Source organism: Emydura macquarii, unplaced genomic scaffold (genome assembly GCF_026122565.2).
Source record: "Emydura macquarii macquarii isolate MOO-44397 ecotype Brisbane River unplaced genomic scaffold, CSIRO-AGI_Emac_v2 contig_3470, whole genome shotgun sequence".
In the NCBI taxonomy this organism is placed as follows: domain Eukaryota; kingdom Metazoa; phylum Chordata; order Testudines; family Chelidae; genus Emydura; species Emydura macquarii.
Window position 1 is genome coordinate 1,051,369 of NW_027133607.1, and position 23,353 is coordinate 1,074,721.

The 23,353-nt window shown below is 37.5% G+C and overlaps 1 protein-coding gene across 2 annotated transcripts in view; it reads left to right on the plus strand.

Moving 5' to 3' along the window:
• USP6NL (USP6 N-terminal like) overlaps nt 1-23,353 on the plus strand; it is a 201,950-nt gene that overhangs the window by 75,696 nt on the left and 102,901 nt on the right. Inside the window, exons 1-2 of one of the 2 annotated variants that reach the window (XM_067534939.1) lie at nt 9,530-9,661; nt 22,693-22,766. In XM_067534939.1, the coding sequence (XP_067391040.1) occupies nt 9,601-9,661; nt 22,693-22,766 (135 nt within the window). In that variant the 5' untranslated portion in view covers nt 9,530-9,600. Of the gene's footprint in view, nt 1-9,529; nt 9,662-22,692; nt 22,767-23,353 lie in introns of those variants that run through there. The other variant, XM_067534940.1, reaches the window with a different exon arrangement.

Consider the following 23,353-nt stretch of genomic DNA (forward strand, 5'->3'; position numbering starts at 1 on the left):
TAGAAAAACTTGTTCACTACTTGAAGGGCTTTCCTTGACAAGTCCACACAACAGGTTTGAAATTGGAATAAAATATAAAAATACGTTTAAAAATATAAACTTTAGGGACTGTGCACTTTATGAACAATATGATGGTTACTTACAGTTTAATAGTCCTATATGGATAAGTATTATCATTTTTTGTATTGTATTTGTGTTGAATCGGAACCAATTCTCTGAGCCCAGTTCAGAGCAAATTTGTCAAAATATTGGATTGCTTGAAGTAGAGTAGGTCCTCTTTAACACTTTATTGAGATTTTTTTTTCATACTTAAAAATGATATGTTTATTCTTCAAATCTGAAGTAGAGACCATAAATTAACCAAAGTAAATAAAATGAGTGGGGTTGTTTTCTTAGTGTATATAAGAATTAAATTTAAGTTAGATTACCAATTCTTGTATCTAGCTAGCAGTCGATGGTAGGGCATACCTTAAGTAACCACAGAGTTTTTTGGGCTGTTAAAAACGATATTCGCAATCAGTGAGGGAGAAATCCTGGTTCATTTTTAGTCCATTGTAGATTTGCTGTCAGCAGGGCCAGAATTTCACCGCAAATCTTCTAGCCTGAATGATACTATCATCAGTGCTCAGTACACATAAGATATGAAATATTTATCTTATTTATTGTATTTCTAAATCACATCCAAGTTAATTTGAGTTCAAAAGAGAGAGGTACTTAAACTGAAATCATGCAAATTAAAAAAAAACAACTTTCCAAACCTGAATTAAAATAACTTCACATACTTAACCTGTCCCTGTGTCCCTTGTCTATACTTGTTGTTTTAAAGTCCTATTTTTCTAATTCTTGATATGAAAGACTAGCACAAAGAAGGGAAACTGATTTACTATTTGTGAGGGAAAAGCTGTTCACAGTGCTGTCAAGTGGACAAAAACTGAAAACCAGAGAGATTTTTGTCTTGTCTTTGTCTAGTAACCATAGGTATTTAATTGTAACAATAATACAGGGAATAAAAATAGTAGGGGGAAAAATCAGACAAGTGATTTTTTTTTTTTAAATTGGTGGCATACCTTTTTAATAAGACTGTGTACAATCTGAAATACAAGCTAAAATAAGAACATTGCCTGGAAAAGGTAATTTTCCTCTTCTGGGAAAAGCATAAAGAAATATTTTTCTCAAGAAAATATATCAGCCATCAACCTAGCACCCAGGATATACCTGCTGAGAGCTATTGATTCCCTCCAGCCTGTTGAATAACTATTAAATATAATTTAGTGACTTGTCAAACCCTTTTAAAGCTACTAAACGCTAGCAGTACAGTTATCAAATGGTATACAAATTATATGTTTTTATAATAAAAAATTGTCCATCTTTTTAACTAGGTTGCTTTATTAGGGAAATATAACTTCAAATTGAACAATTTTTCCTTCCTTTTTGAAACATTTTGAGGTCTTACTCTTCCTTCTTGTGTCTTTGAAACCAAACTTAAAAATCCTGTTCAGAAATACTAGTGCTTATATGTTCCGCTACTTAGCTTGTCTCTGGAGTTCAAGTAGCTAGAAAAGAATTTGGCATGTTGCAAAGTCGCTTCCTGGGTAAAGGTTACTTGTTTTTCTCTTTAGAGTAGCAGAAGCCAAAATCTTTGATATCTCAGTAGAGAACTCTTCAAATTGTTTTTCCCCCATGCAACCTTCCCCAATCTCCCTATTTTTCTCACTCTAGGATTCCTTGTCTTAACAGGCAAAAAGCAATTAAAATTGCTGTGTGGATGTTTGGGCTGGAGCCCAAGGTCTGGGACCCTGCGAGTGTTGGGGGGAGGGGTCTCGGGTTCAGACTCCAGCCTGTGCTGGAACCGTCTATACAGAGATTTATTTATTTATTTTTGCTCTGTGAGCCAAGCCCGAGTTAGCTGACCGAGCCAGCCGCAGCTGTGCTGCGGGTCTTTTTATCCCTATGTAAACTTACCCTTGGTAGCCACCTTACCATTTTTTTTCTCTGTATGCCCCAGTGACTTTAGAGGAAACTCCATATATTCCAGAGAAAAATAAGGAATCCTGGATCTTCTTCCTGCACTTTCTGCTCCACTGGATAAATTTTTAGAAATGGATATATGTTTGACTACCACGTGATTGATACATGTCTTTCTTCTGAAGAGGCTGTTTGTAGAAGATGAAGAGGCTCTGGTGAGGTGGGGGGACCTGACGACTTTATCCTCCTCTGTGTGGCCCAGAACAAGGGAGGAGGTGCAGAGAAGTATTGGTTCTTGCTGTGGCTGAGAATTAAAGTGAATTAAGCAGAACTGAAAAAAGGCCACTTGAATGTTGAATGTATGACCACACAGGGGTTTAATGCAGTTTAACAAATGCATTTTTTAATTCGCACCTTTAGTTAACTAAATTAATTTTCCTGAGTGTCCCCATATAGACAAGCCCTGAATTAGTCATTCTTGCCTATACTCTTGTATTATCAAAAGGATGCCATCAGGGTATTGGGCTGCACATTTCTTAACTGTCTTGCCCAAGGGGCTGCAGATGCTCAGGCTAGATTAATTTTCTATGATCTGTGGCTTGCTGATCCCAACATTGGCTAAGTAGTAGCTTTCTACTTTAAATAATCTGTTTCCCCTCTTCCCCTCCTCTGGAGATAAAATGTTCATGAAGACACTCCCTGGACCACAAAGTAGAGGGGCTATTAGAACATCTTTGGAGAAGGCAATTATTATAACTTGTTTTACCACTTCTTCAAATTCAATGTGGGTACATTATTGAAAAGGGATTTCTGTCGTTTAGCCAGTATATAATTCAAAGGTATGTGGGTGGGGGAACCAAATGTTTTCTTTGAAAGCTGGGAAAATCTGTGGAATGGAATGAACACATTATCAGACTTGTACTGCTGATACTACCATGTATGTGGGAGGAGGTCAAATACAAGTTCCTTTATTTAAAAAAAAAAAAAAAAAAAAGAAACTACCTCACTAAAGAGTCCCCATCCAACTGTGCTCTTCTGAGAGTGTTTTTGGGCAAAGTCTAAGCCAGGAATAGAAAGTGCACTAGTAACAATGAATATTAAGACAGATTTATATTTTGTATAATTAATTTTGGCTAATCTTGAGAGAAAAATGATTGATTAGAAGACTCGAAATGATGAGTACAGTGTGATGTCTTTATTTATGGCTGTCTATTATTGTGAAGTGCTTAACTCTTCTGTATAAAATGTTTAGAATTCTGTTTTTGTCTCAAACTGGAATCATGTTTTGGTCAGAGCTGTACATAACGATGCAGCAAATCTGAGTGCTAGTAAAACATTCACAGTTAAAATATAGTAAAGCAACTTTCAAATAATAGCTATTGGAATAAATGTAAAAGCAAATGTATTTAAAAATGTTCCCATTTGTTTATAAAGGGAAGATTATTGAACCCTTAAATTGAAAACCTTGAAAGTATATTTGCAAATCTGCCACAAAATAAATAGACACATATGGAAGTTTTTTTGTTAAACTTTACGATGCCATTAAATGTTGCTTAATATAAACCAGATCACTGATAGGGGTTCCAGTGTTTTAGACAGCAACACAGAATGCTGAACATTTTGGATGGAAGAGTTATACACTATATTTAATGTGTGAAAGTCTGTGAGAGACGCTTATATAAATAGATATGGACAATCTTTGATATACTCTTGATAAGAAATAATGCAAAGCAGTATAGATACCAGAGATCAACACAACCACATTACTATGACACATAGCAAAAGGAACATAAATGATAAAGGGAAAAACAAAATGTTAACAGTCGTTAACACACACAAATTTCAGAAGGGGAAATTATGCCAAATTTGAAACTACAAGTAATAGGAAATAAAGATTAATTCACAAGAACATTGGCATCAAACAAAGGCAGAGTTAGGGTTGACCTTGGTGACTGCTTGAGTAGGGTTAATTACATTTGGTAGGGGAATAGAGTTGTGAGTGGTGTATGAAGGTATAAGATATTGAGTCTGTCTTAACTCGATTTCACAAAGTGTTTTCTTGTATAAGAGTTTAATATATAGATGTATGAAATAGTATGTATTTGTAAAAATAGGTTTACATTTGCTAATATATGGCCAGAAAAACCAAATGACTTTTTATACTTAACGGTGTTTCCCTTAGCCAAAAGGTGGGTTAGACAGGCCACAGTGTGACAGTTATTCTCCAGAGTCTCATCTTTTTCTTTTACATTTTAATGCAAGTTTCTAGCTGTTATGGTTGCAGAGAGAACCTTGAAAATGTGTCCTGAGTGTAATTGAAGCAGCAATGTCTGTGAGTTTGCAAAGAGCCTCAAACTGCTCTGAGATGTGAACTATTCCATTCTTTTTAGTGGGTGTTAAATCAGGTGCCAAAGATAATACTTTAAATGACATCATTGTTACCTTTTTCTTACATGGTTTGATAAGCAGGGAAATAGTTAATACCATACTCTGAAGAACTATTCAGTTTCTTTTAAGTGAAAGTCAATTTTGTATATACTTTTAACAAAACATGACATGATTGAAGGGATTGATTGGTTTCATCACCCTGAAGGGGTGGTTCAGCTTTCAAAATAAATCTGGGGAGCAGTGATTTAAAGGATGTTATCCTGAGAGACACTAGGGACATAAAATCAACATTTCAGTAAAGTGGGTTTTTTTATGCTGCCATAAACAATACCTGTGTGTGAAAGAGTAGGGCCAAGAGTAGTTGGCTTACATTGGGGGTGGTGATAAAATTCTTGAAAATATTCGTGGTAGTGTGTGTTTAATGTCACTTGTGTGGTAACACAGCTCAGTGTATTTTAACATCAGTAGATTACCTGTTATATTAGTATTGGTGCAAGTTATTGGAGAGAAGTAGACTGTAGTGTTGGAAATCAACAGATGCAAACTTGGTACTTTGGTCACATTAGGCACAGAGATGCAGATAACTTTGAGAGAGTTATTATGGATGGAATGGTGGAAGGTCATTGTAATAGGATGACCAGTGAGGAAATGGATGGATCGTATGTGGCTGATCACTGGAAGGTCAGCTGCTGAGTGCTCAAAGTTAGAGATGGATCATGAGGGTTTCTGAAAATTCTGCTATAATGTCATAGATATTTAGATATGAATAAATGGATTTACTTATTTATGGGAAAAATTGGTAAAAATTATGAAATTCATGTTAAAGGCTGACATTGACTTACACGTGTGGGATGTCAAAAGCACGTTACAGCTATGTGAATTACAGCCAGAGTAGTTTTATTAATTCTTTTGGTCAATTTAATTTTTTCACGGAAAGTCGTAAAATACATACCATTTACTAGAAAGCACACTGTTGTATAGAGACTGTTTGCTCTACAGTTTCATTGCTTCTGGTTAATAAGTGAAGCATTGTTTCCATATAAACAGTGGCAATACAATATGCTTTGATCACCATTTTAACAGCTGGTTGCAGGGTTGTGGTTAATCTAGCCAGAATAGTGGTTAATATCTACATCTAGGATGATTTACACATGAAGTGAGTGATACTAGACAATATCAAGTGCTCATACCAGTGAGAGACAGAAAATAATTAACTGCAAACAAGGACTGATACTGACTACACCCATTGGAGGAACTAGAGCTCAAGATGACCTCATCTGAGAACTCAGGAAACTAGCTAGTTGTAGCACAAGCAGAACTGGTCCATAGATACTGTACTGCCAAGCCCAAAATATACCCAGCCCAGGTTTTTCATTTAACTTTCCTGCCATAGAATGTATGTCTTAAATATTTGGACTGTATTTCCAGAATCCTGTTTGTTTTTTCTTGAATGGAATATTGTCAAATTGCTGTTAGAGGAGTGGACTAGCAGCCCTGCTCTCTCTTGGCTCTGGCACAGATTTACTGTGTTGACCTTGAGTAAATCAATACCTACCCCCATCCACAAGTACTCATAAACTTGCACATAAGGTACAGCTGTAAAATGGGTGTTTAATTCCTATTGTACTGATGATCTCTGTACCCCATGATTCAGATGCTAAAAAGTGTACAGAGCTCAGATTTAATAGAGTGCTGTAGTGAGGTTTCAGATTACAGCTTCCAAATTGGGTACAAATATTAGTTAGTTATAGTAGTGCGGTGTAGGGGCTAAATATTAAGATTTTCTTAGTAATTTATATATAAATCATAATGTGAAGTATTACTAATTAAAACTAAACAGCATGTCAAATTACCAAAATACATTTTGTGATGTGTTTTTTGTTTGCTACTTACTAGTTGGTAAAATTCAGTCATTTTCAATGTTTTCACACTAAAGGAGTACACATTAGTAAAGCTCTACTATAAAAATTCTTATCTACTTCATAACAATGATGAGGATTGATTTTAATATTTGTAAAACTTCTTTGGCTGCTCAGATGAGTTGCTGTTTAAGTTTGGTGTGGTCATAGTTTATTATTAAATTATTTTGTAACTGTGTGACAAGATCCTGAGTTCTGATCTTTTCTCTGACACACACACACTGTGGTAAATTGCTTAACATCTCTGCCTTAGTCTCCTCATTTATAAAGAGTGAATAATACCTACTTTATTGAAGTCCTTTGGGGGTTGTTTGTAAAAGTGCTTTGATGTTGACAAGTTGACAGTTGCTATAGTATTATTATTTATAATTTATCATGGAACCTGGTTTCCAAAGAATCCTTATTGCATCAGTGTAATATGCAGGATCTCACAGGAAATCTTACAGAACTGTCAGTCTTCTGCTGTAATGAAATTAGATTCTTCATAAAGGTGAGCGTTGAGTCACGTTCCCTACAGGGAAGGTAAATTTATGCTTTCCTGTATTGTATATGCTACATTCTCTACCCCCATCTTCCCTCCACCCCCTATGGCTATAACTACAGGAAATTCTATTGAAGAAAACTTGACAGTGTTCAGTTTATTTTTGGCATATATTTGAACACACTTGGAATGTGTTTTCAGTGCAGAACAGTGGTTCCCAATGTTTTTGAGTGAAGGCCCCACTAGTAACACTAGGTAAAACACAGGCCCCCCCCCACTCCCTTTCTCACTGGCCATAAACACATATAACCCCTATAAACGAATTATGATGATAATAATAACACTAAATTACATAAATAATAATAATTAACAAATTACTCTTACTTGAGTAAGAAGCTAAGCCTTCCCTGGCACAGCTGCCACCACATGCCCTGTGTGGCCCTGCCTCTTCCCGTCCCTATTGGACTGTCGGTAATTGAGGCGGGCCCTAATGGGTTGCTTGGGGCTGCTTAGGGCCCCCACCAGCTGGGGTTGCTCTTCTCCAGCTGGGTGCCCAGCTGTTGCGGGGCTGTGAGGGGCTGCTTCTCTGCTCTAGCCAGAGTGGAGCTTGGGGCTGGTGCTCTCTCGATGGGGAACTATTTCTTTGCTCTAGCTGGCACAGAGCTTGGGGGGGGGGGGGGGGGGGGCTAAATTATCTCAATAATATTGAAGCCTCATGTACCCCCTGTAATCTTTGGTGCCCCCCCTCAGGGGGTCCTGCACTCCAAGTTGGGAAGCGTTAGTGTAGAATGCCATATAGGGCAACTTGAAAATTATTTTAAAATCTCTGTATTTCCTCTTGTCTGACTTCTCATTTGGAAAAATAACTCTAGTTCTCAGGCCAAAAACTATCTCCACTTTGTGAGGTTTTTTTTTCATTTTATTCGTATGTTTTTGTACTTTCTCTTGTGAGTTTCATTAAAACAAACAAACCAAAAAAAAAAAAGGGGAGGGGGTAGGAGAATACAGCTATTTACAATCACTAACCTAGAATCTGGTATAAAAGAATTTCAGGGTCATTAAAAACAACAATGTTATCTATTTTTCACATGATTCAGCGTATCTATTTTGAAACATACGGAGCTAATCAGCAAATAGTCAATTTTCACAGGTCCCTTTCACACTCTTTCCCCCACCAAAATTATACATTGAAAAGTAAGGTAATAGCTTGTAAGATAAGGAAAATAAATGTAATTAGTTTTACCAGGCTAGTTAGTCATTTATCATAAGGAAAGTTGGTAAAACACTTAAAAAAAAAAAAAAAAAAAAAAAAAAAAAGTGTATAGAAAGCATATTATAGTGGTATCACCCACAAGACACCATCACTGCTGAAGCAAATATGTGGAGTAGAGGAGAGCACACCAAATAGGTCTGCATTCAGTTACAATTAACTCTTTTTGGTGTTGATAGATCTTGTATCCTCAGCATAAGTACAAAGGCATTTGGTATTGGTACATTTTATTAACATACCCCATTGAGAAGATAAACAATCTAAATTTATTACTGTTAAGTGTAGAGTATCTGATACAGGCTAACTTTAGTGTTAAATACATCGGAGCTAAAGATAATTGTCAGATTCATTACAGTATAAGGACAGTGTGAGGAGGAGGGTTAAAACCATTGAAAAAGTCCTTTGATTCAGTGGGAGGCACCACTGAATAGGAAAAACAATCAAATGAAACAGATCACATCTGTAATAATGCCTTGCACTTTTAGGGCCCTACCCAAGGCCCACTGAAATCAATGGGAATGTTATCATTGACTTCATAGGAGTTGAATCAGACCATATATGCCTTGCATCTAGAGTTCACAAAGTTCAAGTTATGCAGTGAATGACTTACAGGGTCTACAACAGAATCTGTTATTTCCCAGTCCTCAGCTGTCATCCCTGGATAATTACTAGCATTTTGTTGAAGAAAACATGCTTAAAAGCTAGATATATAAATGGATGTCTTGATCTGCGTGTATGAATATGTGAAATTTGGGATTGCTTTCCAGTCCTGAGGGTGCTCACAGTTACAAGCTTTCAGGAAAAAGATGGATTCTGTCACTTCTGAATATTTAGCCAGTTTGTCTAGGAAAGGATTGTCATCAGCTCCTGAAAGTATGTTTTGTTTTGTTGCTAAGTATTTCAGACTCTAAAATAATACTTAGATATTTAGATCTAAGGAGAGATTTAGGGTTCTGTCTAACTTATTAGAGAATAAAGAAACCCTACATTCCATTTTTAAGTAATGCTGAACAGGGACTTCCAGATGGGTCACCAGGTCAGGCAGAGACTGGAAAGCCGAACTGTATGTCTTCAGATTCACTTTGTTTTATGGTTTCAAAATGAAACTTGTTTCTAAGTGTGCAGAGTTCAAAATGGAACACCTGGAACTATGTGTCTTCAGAAGTTTTGAATAAGATCTCTTTAGTTTGTGGTAAACACCGATAGAATTCTTAGCCAAGAGCGTGGCTGTGAGGATGATGTGTTTCAGGAACACCATATTGTGAAGCTGCTTGTTCAAATCCACTTGTTTATTAGTAGTTGGAATGTTAGACTGTAGGCTGAAATGGATAATACTTGTGTGTAGCCTGAAAGACACTTCTTTTGAACAAATAACATCTTTGTTTGAATGATCGTAGTCCACATAGCTGTAATGGGATCACTGCTTAAATTAGAAAAGGGGGAAATACAAAGTAACTTGGTTATCTGAAGCAATTGTCCCAAGTAGAGGAAAGAGAAGTTTAACATGTTTTATGCCACTCACTATTTACTTGATATAGTGATTTAGAATATGATCTAAAAGTAAATGAATTTACGCCATGAAGACCGACACAGTTTATAACTACCAGGACTGGACAAGAAATCAAAATCTAAAGAATGGTAAAATCTTTTTAATTTAAGTGCTTTAATTTAAGACTCCTATAATTCTTATGTAGCTTCATTAAGAATTATAAGAGGTTGCTCACTATCCTAGCCTACCTAATTTCTGTTTTACTTTGCTGATGACTTTCAGTATGGATAACTAATAGTACTAAAATAAATCACTCTGGCTTTAACAATAGAAATATGGTGAAATATATAGTAACATTTTAATACCATTTCTTTTCTGACAGGTCTTATTATTTAAGTGGTATTTCAGTTTTTTTCCAACCCTACATTTTTAACTTATTTTCACTGCTCAGAAAAATCTGCCTTTCAAGTGTGTGTGTGTGTGTGTGTGTGTGTGTGTGTGTGTGTGTGTGTGTAAATAAACGCAATACATACAATAAAAGGTGTTTAATATTTTCCAAGACCTGTTTAGAAATAGGTTTAATATGTGTATGGATATAGATATTTACCATGATAAATTATTATTTTTAAAATGAAGAGACAAGGTGGGTGAGATGATATCTTTTATTGGACCGACTTCAGTTGGTGAGAGAGACGAGCTTTTGAGCTACACCGAGCTCTTTGTCAGGTCTGGGAAAGGAAGGTACTAACAGCGTCACAGTTAAATATAAGGTTGAACAGATAGGGACCATTCAAGTAAAGTGGTCCATTAATACCCTTGTAGTCATAGGACAAAAAGGGGGATTAGTGGGTTACAGATTGTTGTAATGAGCCATAAATCCAGTCTCTCTATTTAATCCATGATTTTTAGTGTCTAGCAAAGTAATGAATTTCACCTCCCAGACTAATTTTTTGAAAGTGTTGTGCAGGTTTCCTTGGAGGTTGAGGACTGATAGGTTAGATATAGAGTGATCGTTTTGTGAAAAGTGTTCACCCAGATGTGATTTGGGGTTTGTCTTTTATCATTTTCCTGTGAGTTCATCTGAGAGCATAGTGATTGTCTGATTTCACCCACATATTTGTTACTGGGGCATTTAGTGCACTGGGTGAAGTACACCATACGTTGTGATAGGTGTGTCTAGGACCAATGGATATTGAAGGGTGTGTTGGGGAGGGTGTTGATCATTGTAGCAGTAGAGATCTGTTTGCAGGTTTTGTATTTGTTGCTCTGGCAGGGTGTGGTGCCATTTTGATTTTGTGTGTCCTATTCTGTGGGGAGCTTGCTTCTGATGATGAGCTTGGAGAGTTGTTGTTTGAAGGCTAGAAGATGGAGTTCAGGAAAGATTTCTTTCAGGATGGTGTCCCCAACGAGTATTGGTTGTAATTGTTTCTTGATACGCTCTGTGGGTTCCTGTGTGGAGTGGTAGGTGACAACAAGAACTCTGCGGTTGGAGCGGGTTTTATTTCTGTATTGAAGCAGGGTCTCTTGGGATATTTGTGTGTCCCATTTCATGAGGTGATCTACTTTTGTGGTGTCCTTGTTTGGTGGAGGCGGTTTTGAGTGAGTTAAGGTGTGTATCCCAGACTTTCTCCTCAGGACATATTCTGTGGTATCTGAGTGCCTTGTGTAGATAACATATTTCTTGATGTGTTTGGGGTAGTAAGTGGATCTTCAAAGGATAGGTATGGTGGTCCGTGCGTTTCTTGTAGATGGTTGTCTGTAGGGTTCCATTGCTGAAGCTGATCCTGGTGTCTATGAAATTAATGCTGGTGTGAGAGTGTTCCAGAGAGAGTTTAATGGATGGGTGTTGGGTTGAACTTGTGGAAATCTATGAGAGAGTTTAGGTCATCTGTCCAGAGGATGAAAATATCATTGATTGCATTTCAGGCATATCATTGGTTTTGTGGTGCATTTGTCCAGAAATTCTTCTTCGGGGTGGCCCATGAAGAGATTGGCATATTGGGAGACAACCCAGTACCAGGGCTGTTCCTGTGCTTTTGACAAAGGATTTATTGTTGAATGTAAAACAGTCATGAGTGATGATGAAGTGGATGAGTTTAGAAATGTGTTTGGGATGGATATCTGAGGGCTGTCCATTGTCGTGTAAATATTTGAGGCAGGCAGCCATGCTGTTATTGTGAGGGATGTTGGTGTACAGGGAAGTAACAGGGAAGGATAGTGTTCTGAGGGAGGCTGTTAATGCTGTGGAGTTTGTGGAGGAAGTTGGTTGTGTCCTGGAGGAAGCTGGCCCTTTGTGTTGTGAGTGATTTGAGGATAGTTTCTATGAGTCCGAATTGTCATTTGGTAAGAGTGCCATGGCCAGATATGTCAGTTACTCATAGTAAAGGACTATAGTTTAAAGTGATTTTAAAATAGGAAGGGAGAAGGAATATAACTGTCATTAAAAGGACCCTCTGATTTGACCACACACTTTAAAAGAAACCAACCGCCCCGCCCCCAGTATCACTCTGATATGAGCTTTGAATGTGGTGTTGCAAATGCAGAACAACTGTTGATAGTGCCTGCAGTTAGTAGCTTATACCAATGCAGCTCTTTCTTTTTACTGTGGAATGTGCAAACAAGCAAGAATTTGAGTGAAGTAATGGGAAATAATTTTGCATCTTCCATGGCTCTTTGGTTCCTTTTTTCCTTTTTACTCCTCCAGCTGCAAATGTATCATGATGGGAAAATTACCAGATAGTGGGGTACTCCTTTTCAAGATACATGAAATAATATAATAATTCTTTTTAATTTTATTGCACCTTTCATCTGAGCTTCTTGAAGAAGTTTACAGAACTAAATTAACTTAGTCTTCCAACAGCTAATTATAACTAACAGGTGGGGATACTGCAGCATAGAGAAGTAAGTAATAGTGAATCCACTGATGAAGCTAGATTAAAACCTAGTTCACTTGGATCACAGCCCAACGCTCTTTGATACTGCTTTGTTTGTAGGGTAGTAGGGCAGTTGGTTGGACATCTTAAAATTGGTAACTTTTTTCACAACTTTAATTGCAAAAAATGCAATGCTGTGCTTCAGCAGCCCATGCTGCTCATGTTACTAGGTTTGCTGTGCTTACTTGGATTAGTATTATGATAGCACAGAGTGTAAAGTGAGCATGGATTGGAGGAAGAACAAGGGAAAGGCCACCATGTGAAACTATAAATGATGATTGAAAGAGAAATGGGATAGATTTCTCTTATCCATAGGGAAGGAGACACTTGTGTTACTTTCTAGGTAGAGAACATTGTAGTATCTAGTTCCTTAAAGGTCCATTTATAAATCTGTAAAGGATTAATAAATGATAAATAGATGCTTTAATAAATGGTTAATCAGTTGCTATATAGTTATATACTCCAGCTTGTCAATAGGTTACCTGCAGCCACAGTGCCAAATCGTCTATAACACCTTCTAATGATTTGCTTATAATCCTCTATAACACATACCATTCATGTCTGTAGCATGTGTATAGCATCTTTTTAATAATTTATTCACTCTTTATGAACTACTTATAGAAGTACCCTTAATGTAAAGTGTGATCCAGTCATTAAATAAGAGTGTATATGTAACCATTTAATAATGATCAAGCGACCTGAGAAAGTATGTTGTGCTGATATATGGTCTCTCAACTATCAGTATTCAGGGGCAGCTACGTCTGTACTCATTGAAGAGCTTGAGGGATTGACTTGTTCTGTCTTCGCTGTGTTAAACATTAGACTTTTGTAAATTAGGTTGCAGAGTGATATATTGTTTAAGTACCATTTCTCCTTCAGTGATCTTGTTCTTTGAATGGCTATCCTGAAAGGAAAAAACTGCAGGGGGGGAAAAAACCTTCATTATAGTATGTGGTGCACTGATTTGGCAGTTAATATCGTACTTACTTGATTTTTCAACTGATTTTTATATGAATTTTACAGCTGCTTCAGCATTAGAAAAAATCCTTTTGTTAATTAGCCTAAAATGAGAACTCATTTTCAATAGTCTCCTATTTATATTAAGAGGACTATGGCTGAATACTATTGTCACTCTGTGAACTCTAAACATCATAAGAGTTTGCTAACTGTATTATATGTCAAGTCAGAGCACTCACTAGACAGTAACCCAGCTGTTGTAGTACAAGGCAAGTTTCTATTAGGTATCTTCAAATGTAGTTTATACATTCTCCTGAAGTCAGAGTTAATTGTAGGTTTTGTAAAACAAGATTTGAAAAAATCAAATAGATGATAACTGGAACTGAGAAAATGTAGGGATTGGTGTAGTTAATTGAGATTATCATGGTCAGATATGGCTTTTCAGAACTAACTTGGTCTGCATCTCTTCAAAGAAAAACTTACTTTAACACTTAGTCATTTGGATATGCTGGTATCCTTAATTAAAACTTGTTGCTCTTGATAGCTGTAAAAATGAGGTTCTGACCACTTGTGCATTCACATGCAATCTGATTCCAGATTATTTTTTTAAAAAGTAGTGTGGTTTATTTTTTAGTTTTATTTGGATACATTATTCGTCTGTTTCTTTAACTGCTAAATAGTGTTGCTGTTCACATTTCAGTAGCTAAGTTGCTGCTGTGTTCTACTCCTGAGATAAATGAATTTTAGTTATGTATTTTTATTTATTCTTTTACTACATCTCTCTTGCTTTTGTTTGGAACCTTCTTTCCCTTCCTAGATTCACTGCAGTTTTCTTTTACTTTCCTATAATACTTCGTGGTTTATCTGTTTTTCCAGGGTTGTCTTCAGTAGTCTGTTCTCTCTCTCTTTTTTCTCTGAAGGAATTTCAGTGGGAACTGCTCAGTTCTCTTAAAAAACAGGTCATTTATTTAGGAGCCTCAATATGGATTTAGGAGTCTTAGCTTTTGATTTATTTTTAAAGAAAATCTTGGCCCTTATGTATAGGAAATATATTTTATATCAATTTTAGAGGTATCTTAAATTTGAAGTTTCCAATTTTGTTTTGCTTTGAGACCTCTGTTTGGACTCGCTAATAGGTGGAAAGATACAAGAGTTTCAATAATATTTTTAAAACCTCTTGTAAAATATTGTTTTAATTTAATATACGACACATACAGGAAACCCGGTTGTAGTAGAAAGTTTTATTTATATTCATTCGGAATGACTTCCATAACTCACTTGTGGCTTTGTCACTACTCAGCTAGAGCAGTGAAATTGACAAGTTTTCTGGGCACTGGGTTTTGAGCCAGGGAAGGGGGTCTGCCATCTGGGTAAGTTTAAGTGGCTGCCGCCTGGCTGCCAACCCGGAAGGTGGGTGACTGCCACCCAATCCGAGCTGGGGCAGAGGAGGCTTCTGCGCCGGCTGGGACCCATGGATGTGGGCAGGCGGCTGCTGCCCGTCTTCAAGCCGGGGCGCTGGAAGCTGTCCCTTGGCTTAGAGCTGGGATGCCAGTGGCTGCCATCCAGCTGCGTGACCAGCTCGTGAGATGCAGGAGGCTGCCCCTGGGCTCTGACCTGGGACCCGGTGGGAAGTAGGGGGCTGCTGCCTGCCTCCCTCAAGAGTCGGCGGCTGCCGCCCACCTCCCCTTCACTCTGTTTTTCCGCGGGTACACCCTGCATGTGTCTCGCATACCCCCAGGGGTACACCTACCACAGGTTGAGAAACTATGGCTTAGAGCAGCAGAGGAGGAAGCTGCTATAAGACCTGTTCTGATAACAGTCCACAGATATCCAGTTCAACAGGCCTTACTTTCCTTCTGATTTATTATAAATAGAAGATGAGCTACAAATGAGAGCTGCTACTTTCTAGTGCCCTCTATGAAGTTAGTTGGCAGTTAGGAGTCTAGTTTTTTATGGACAAATGAATACATATAAAAATACTAGTACTAATTGGCACTTTTGTTGACAGCCTCAGAAGAGAGGTCAAGTATTAAATGGGCTTGTAAGTTTTGGGTTTCTTCAGGTCGGATTTGAAGCACATTGCTGCATTAGAAACCTGCACTGATGGTGTCAAGTACTGTTTCTGTTCTATGCATAAATAGGGGACTTTTGAGGCCTGCCAGTATATATATCTACCACTGTGTATAAACATAGCATTTTTCAACCTTTATTACTTAAGGTTAGCCTTTGGTTTTAATTTAAAAATAGCACATCAATGTAGAAAAGTCAAATGCACACGATGAGTTGCTTCATTTCCAAGTATCATTCTCAGTGTGTTTTCCCCGCCAATATAAAAGTAGCATTCTCCTCTCCCAATCATTCCTTCATATTTCCCTGTTTAGCTATTAAACATATGCTCTAGAATGACTATCAATTGGCTATGTGATTGGAACCTTTTTAACTAACCAGGAATTTTATTTTTCATATGTCCTGACCTGTTAATTTTTTTTTAAGTATCTTTAAATAAACAAAATCCAATCAATACCACAATGGACTATGACAAATGTCATTATTGTTAATTATCATTCTTATATTTTAAGGCCACATGGAACTGTTACGATCATGTAGACGTCATGTATAATGCAGACTATTAATTTCACTTGGCAGGAGCGTGCAGGCCGAGTGAGAGTAGGGTCTGCCTGAATCCCATGCACCGGCTGGTCTCTGAGCCACCAGACATGGAGGGCGGGCACCCTTTGCTTTCCGGGGGCGCAGTCTGAGCACCGCCCATGCCAGCTCCCAGGCTGCATTCACTGTGGTGCTGGAGAGTGGAGATTGGTAGCTGTGGTGCTGAGCCCATCCCAGGCTGGGTCTGCTGCGTGCATAAGTGGCAGGGCTGACTCCTCCTACGGGAGATGGTGAGGGGCTGGAGCGTGGGCAAGGCGAAGAGGCACAGGAGCTTCTGGTGGCAACTGGTTGGGAAGGCTTAGCCTCTCCCAGCCTATTATTATGGAGAAGGAGTAAATAACACTTCCTTATTTACCTTCTCCACACTAGTCGTGATTTTATAGATCTCTGTCATATCCCCCCTTAGTTGTCTCTTTTCCAAGATGAAAAGTCCCAGTCTTATTAATCTCTCTTCATATGGAAGCTTTCCCCTATCATTTCTGTTGCGCTTTTCTGTACCTTTTCCAATTCCGAGATATCTTTTTTGAGATGGGGTGACCTGATCTGCCCACACAGTATTCAAGATGTGGGCATACCATGGATGTATAAAGAGGCATTATGATATTTTCTGTCTTATCTATCCCTTTCCTAATGATTCCAAACATTCTGTTAGCTATTTTTACTGCTGCTGCAAATTGAATGGATATTTTTAGAGAACTATCCACAATGATTCCAAGATCTCTTTCTTGAGTAACAGCTAATTTAGACCCCATCGTTTTATATGTATTGTTGGGATTATGTTTCCAATGTGCCTTACTTTGCATTTATCAGCATTGAATTTCACCTCTCATTTTGTTGCCCAGTCACCCAGTTTTGTAAGATTGAGTTGCTTTAGTCTCTCATCGTGAGACATATTTTCCTGTTTTCCTTGATGTTCACAAATCATTCTTATAGCTCTTCTAACATTCCCCCCACCCCCTAACCTTCTTCAATTTTTCAATACCCATTTAAAAGCATAGATACAGTGTTTCACTAGTGGTCTCACCAGTGCTGTACATAGGAGTAATATATTACTCCTTCTCAGCGTTACCTTGGTTAATACATCCAAGTGTTTAGTCCTTTCTGTGACATCACAGACTAGGAGCTCATATTCTGGTGGCTATCTACAATGATTTTATAGTCCCTTTTGAAATCACTGTTTTCCAGAGTACAGACCCATCTCCTGTGTGTATGGACTGTATTATTTCAATCTTGGTCATAGGCATACTTGCTCAGGAATGAATTTATATTTTCCTCCAAGTCACTGATAAAAATATTGAATAGCATCATAAAAATAGATCCCTATGGAACCTGATGAGTTGATAATTCCACATTATCAGTTCATTTGAAATCTCAACCATAATGGGGAATTAGGAAGAGGAGGAGGAGGAGAGACACTCGCACCACCTTCACTGCAGGCCCACCTCAGTCAGCTCCAGGCTCAGTCCCTGCCCTGGGTTGGACAATGCCACCAACCTCCGAAGCTCCCTGCTTGATCAAAACTCCAGCAGACTCTCAGCAGCAGTTTCAGGACCCCAGCAGCAGTGAGCAGTCAGCAGCAGCTTCGGGACCCGGCAGCAGCAGGCAGCCAGCAGCTTCGGGACCCGGCAGCAGCAGGCAGCCAGCAACTTCCAGCCTCGGCAGCACTCCACCCTAGCACCAAATGGAGTCTTCACGTGCTTTTTTCTCACGCCCTGGAAGGGGAAGAGTCTCTCTCCTTTCCCCAAAGCATCATGGGAGTTGTAGTCTCCCAGGATCTTCCCAACTGTAAAACTCCCAATTAAGTTCCAAGGCCCCTGAAGTACAGGGTGCCTACACTTTTTTTATAAGGAAGATCACGCTATGTCCTTTATATTCTAAAATGTAACTTATTGTCCCCATTTCAAGCTGTTCCCTAATTTTTGTGTGTGGATGGATTAACATAACATTAAATTAGTTTGATATAGCTTGATAGAAGATGAAGTTGATGCTGGTAGGAAATGAGGAGGATTACTTAAAGGCAGTGAATATGATATTTCTGCAATAAATCTAATTGAAATTGTCATGAAGTATGGAACATTCCAAACTGTGAGTCCTGTGTTACTGATACAGGAGAAAAGCAGCCAAATCTTAAATATATTTTTAGAACAAATTTATTTTCTCAAATTTTCCTACAAATGTAAAAGCTTAGGACCATAAACCTTTTTTCTTACAAGGATTAAATTAGACTTTTAAGGATAAAAGATCTGTGTTCAACTTCCGACTCGGCCACTGATTTAGTTTGTGATGTTGGGCAACTCACTTTACCTCTGGATTCCTTCATCTGTGTTTATATATTTATAAATTATAAAGTGTGTGTGTGTGTATAAAAAGTGTATATATTTGTGTGTGTGTGTGTCACACATATATATATAATCATATCCACCTGTATAAAGCACTGTATAAAGATCTATTAGTAAAAAGCACTATAACTGGAAATTATTCCACTTAAAGGTTTCTCTCAAGTCAAATCTGGCCTAACATTTGTTTTGTGAAAGTAAGCTTTTATTAAACCTAGGACCAATATAAATATTTCTGTAATGTTTGTTGAAGTCCTTTAGAAACCATTTTTTAAGCAAATAAACTTTTTCCCTGGAGAGTGTGCAACCTGTTCAACAGTAAAAATTGACTTAGTCAAATTGGCCTAGTCTTTGTTCTGCAAGATGAGAGCAGTTCGTAAGAAAGCAAACATATTCATAAATAGTGAAAAGTACACTTTTACGTTTAAAATTAATTTGTCTTCTGTGAGAAGTTTTTTGTTATAGGCACAGATGTTTTGTTTAAAAAACATTTTTTTTCAGCAATGTGCCTTTAACTGTTGCTGGTTGTACAAAGTACCAACACCTGATATGCTGCTGAACACGTGCCAGGTGTGTCCTGATGTTCTGTAGATTTCAGTGGAAAGTTAATGGATGGTGTCAGCTTAGTAGATGCAATAGAGGAACAGCTAAAGGGAAAAAATATTATGATGGGATCTAGGCAATACATATGGTTTGTGAATATGCTGAGCTAAGCTTAAAATCTATTAAGGATCATCACCCTGTGACCTCACAGTCCCACAGAGCGTGTTCTAGAGGGATATGGGAGTTAGTGAGTAAGAGTCAGACTGTTTAGTCAGTGTTTGATTAAGTGGTTAGGCCAGGTGTGGAAAACAAGACCTCTAGTGTAGCATCTGTAAATCTGTGCCAAATAAAACAAACCTGAAAACCAAATTGTTCTGTGTCCTGCAGTCCTGTTTAAGCACAGTAAGAACCAGCATAGCAGAGGAATCAGCTTGGATGCAGCAACCAAGGCAGCAAGAGGAACATGATACTTCAGAGAGCTAAGTACAGAGCACCAAGGACTTAACGCTAGTGTTAAATGAACCAACTCTGCCCTTGGCTTATGAGAAGTAAATATCTGTCAGTTTTACAGCACAGGGGTATGAAGTTTAAAAAAGGTAGCAGATTCAGACTTAACCTCAGCTTCCTTTCTTCCTCAAATAAGGCTATTCTACTTATGGTATTATACAAGCATTGGTACTTTACACACATTGAAAAAGGCAAGCTTCCTGCCCTGAAGAACTTACGCTATAAATCACCCGGCTAACACGAGGAAATATGACTTGTCAGCAATGATGGTGAGGAAAGGAGGAGAGAAATAACAAGGGGAATGGAATATAGTTTTGGGAGATAGTGGATGGCAGCTCTAAAAAGTAGACAGGATTTCAGCTTTGGGGAGACTGGAAAAATATTCCATAGCAGCATAAACTTTTGGTACTTCTGTCCTCAGTAAGGGAAGGTTCATTTTAAATAGGGGCATAGTTCTGCACCCCAAAATGCAGCATTCATGTCTTGATCCTGTTCAGAAATATATTTCTAGAGTTTCAGGAGTGAAAGTAGGGTTCTACCTCTCTACAATTGCCTGCCAAAAAAAGCATTTGTCTTCCAAGGCTGGAATGCTGAAAAAAATTGAGCATATACCTGTAAGCACATGAGTCTTCAATTGAAAATAGTGGGATTACTCTCATGCATAAAGTTAAGCACATTCATTGTGTTTTCAGGATCAGGGTCTAAAGCTCTTTGGGCACAAATTGCCTTTTACTGCTCAAAATGCCATGCATAGCCATGGCACTGTGTTAATACACAACCATTTTTTAAAATGGGTTATTTTATTATTATCTTACTATGCGGTTACATTTCTGCCACATGACTTGCAGTAAATCTTTCTCAGATCAAGAGCACATTGCTACAGATACATATATAGACACAAATATGGGGGGAAGAACATTTCTGCAGCTTTGGTATGTGTTCCCATAAAGAAATTTAGCAAAAAGATAGGTAAAACTCCTGCAGCCTGTTGAAACGTATAGAACTTAGTTCTTATTTTTCACTAAAGAAATGATTGTATTGCCTAATCACTTAAGTTAACACTTAAAGGTTACTAATATAAATGTAATGAAATACTTCAGACTTCTATGACTGTGGTGTCAGGCTTCCAATGAAGTGGTGTAACTTATTTTTAGTCTTTTAAATAAGTAAATGATTGATTCACAGCAATTTATCTCAACTCGTTAGATTTTTTTTTTTAAAGGTGGGGGTCTTTGTGGTCTGGTAGATTTTTGTACTCTGTTGATGGGACGATATAAGAATTTGGATGGACAGGTAGATACCTGAGAAACTGGGAGTATAAAACACTATTTCTTAAATTAGGCAAAAGCCCATGCTGGTAAGAACTGTTGCAGTTGGGCCAAGTAATCCATAATATATGCAGTCTGAAGTCTCCTTCAGACAACCCATGAAATAGTGCATGCAACTTAGCTGTAAAGTAAGGGTGGTGTGATAGGAATAACAGTACCTGAAAGCCTGTGCTCTCACACGGGTGTAATTCATAAAGTCGAAATGGCTAAGAACTTAAAAAGTTGTATGGTAACAGGCAGCAAATTTCAGTGATGATTGAACCTGCTGACATCTAAACAAAAAGAGCTTTCTACCATGTTTTGTAGCCATTTCGATCTCTTCACAGTGACTCAACAGATATTCTAGGCTACAAAATGACAATCCTGGAATCTTTTAATATAGATACCTTGCCCAAAACTTTGAATGCAGATGGGACACCTGCATGTTTTATTCTGTCAGCTGTGGTTTTAAAAACCAAAACCACCACATGAAATGCAAAACTTAATAGATTAAAAGGTATTTTCTAGCAATGATTACCTTTAACCAGCTCTTTGGTTAACATATTAAAGCTTTTATCTTTTTCCCTTTCTTATTAAGGCATATTTAGCTGTCATTCATTATTCATTACAATCCATTTGTCACAGTTAATATTATGTTCAGTTAGGTACCAGTAAGAAAACGTGTGTTCTTCTAAAAAATGTTCTACCTTTATTTGTAATCAGAGTAGTGGAAATACTTAGGAAAACCATTATCCTGGAAAATAGTGTTGGTAAATCACATAAGGAAATATAAGGGTTGAACACAAATAGAAAAGCATGTCAATAAAAGGTCTGTCCTTGGAATATGATATTTTTAACTTCCTTTCATTTTACATGTCTCCTTTACCTCAGGAGCACTAAGGGTTGAGTGTACTTTTTACTTTGGGATTGAAGCCAAATAAGCTAGTCTAGTTGTTCACTTTCTTATTCTATTTCCCCCTCCCATCTCTCCATCAAATAAGATCCTTCCTATTGCTATGACCCCAATGGCACTGAAATGTTACTTCCTTATTAGTAGGTCGGAAGGCCCTATGCTACCTGTCCATCCATCTCCTCTCATGTGTCAAACTTACCATCCGGATGTGTCATGCTGTTCCCTCTGCACTAGCTCTTTCTTGCCCCAGCTTCAGTTCCTGACATGATCCATCTCTTCCTTTGAAATCCTAAGGGTTAAGGCAAGCGGTATTTTTTTAATAGTTCTGGTGTATTCAGTCCTGCCACTTTATGAATCTTGGGAATTATTCATACACAGTTAATTTTAGATATTTTTAAAGTGGCAGTAATGTGTATTGCAATATTTGAGTTCTTACGGGTAAGGCGCATGTGGAAGTTCTTGCCCTGAGGTCTTCCAGTTCTTTTCAAGATTTAAATATCCATCTTCTGGGAAGGTTGGAGAAGATACTCCAGCATTGTCATGCCAACACTTTGCAGCATACAATAGCACTGTAATATCTCCGATCATGATGAGTGTAATTTAAAAAAAAAAAAAAGAAAATCAATGTATGAAGCGCTATGGCTAGTGAAAATTTTGAAAGAATCACAAAAACTCAATAGTTGTATCTCAGCAGTCCCTAATGCATATCTTACCGCAAGAAGCTTTAGCTCTTCAGTTTCTCATAATGATATAGAAATAAAATGATGTTAGATTACAGATTTGAGAGTTGAAGTTACATCTATTCAGCAGTTGGAACAGTGCACAATTGTATTACTCTTGTATAGTATTCAGATTGTTACTTTTCAGGTTATGCCACAAAGTTCATATTTCATTTTGGTACTCCTGAGACCTAATGATCTTTATGTGATGTTAAGATTTATTCTCTAATTATCTAGCAACAATTCTCTATTACAGAGAGAGCAAACCTCAGTTACTTTTTATTTTAATCCTGAACAGATTCAGATGCCGAACAGGATGCTGCTATCAAACTTGCCCAAGAACGAGCCGAGATAGTTGCCAAGTATGACAAAGTAAGTGTCCCTGTTAATAGTATAATTTTGTCATTGATGATTAAAATTGAAATATGGTCTTCCTCTGGCAAGTTTAAAAATAGATAGCCTTCTCTTAAAATATTCTCTGATATTCTGCATCATGTTCAGAACACCTTAACATCAGAAGAGGTTGCTTTATTTTTTTTTCTTCTTGGTATTTTTGGTGATGGTTTGATGAACTGCAGTTTCAGATGAATGTATGTTGCTTCAGGGCTATTTTAAGATTTTTGTCATTTTCTCACTTATATTGAGGTCCCATGTTTTACAACCAGTCAGGTCTAATTTATTCTGATTGATGCTGCTTAGTGAAACCCACATTGTACCTTATTGATATACAGACACTTTTTTTTTTTTAAAAAGGACACACGTACTTTAATTCTCCATTGAGGCATGATAATAGAAATTAAATGCTAAAACAGTAATGGCAATTGAAAAGAAAAAAGTAGCCACATTGATTTGCCATAACAACCTATTTTATGTAAAGAAAAAAAATCTGTCCGTGCTCTCTTTGAACCATATAGCAAGTAAAGACTGTCGTATAATACAACTGGGATATGCATGCCTAC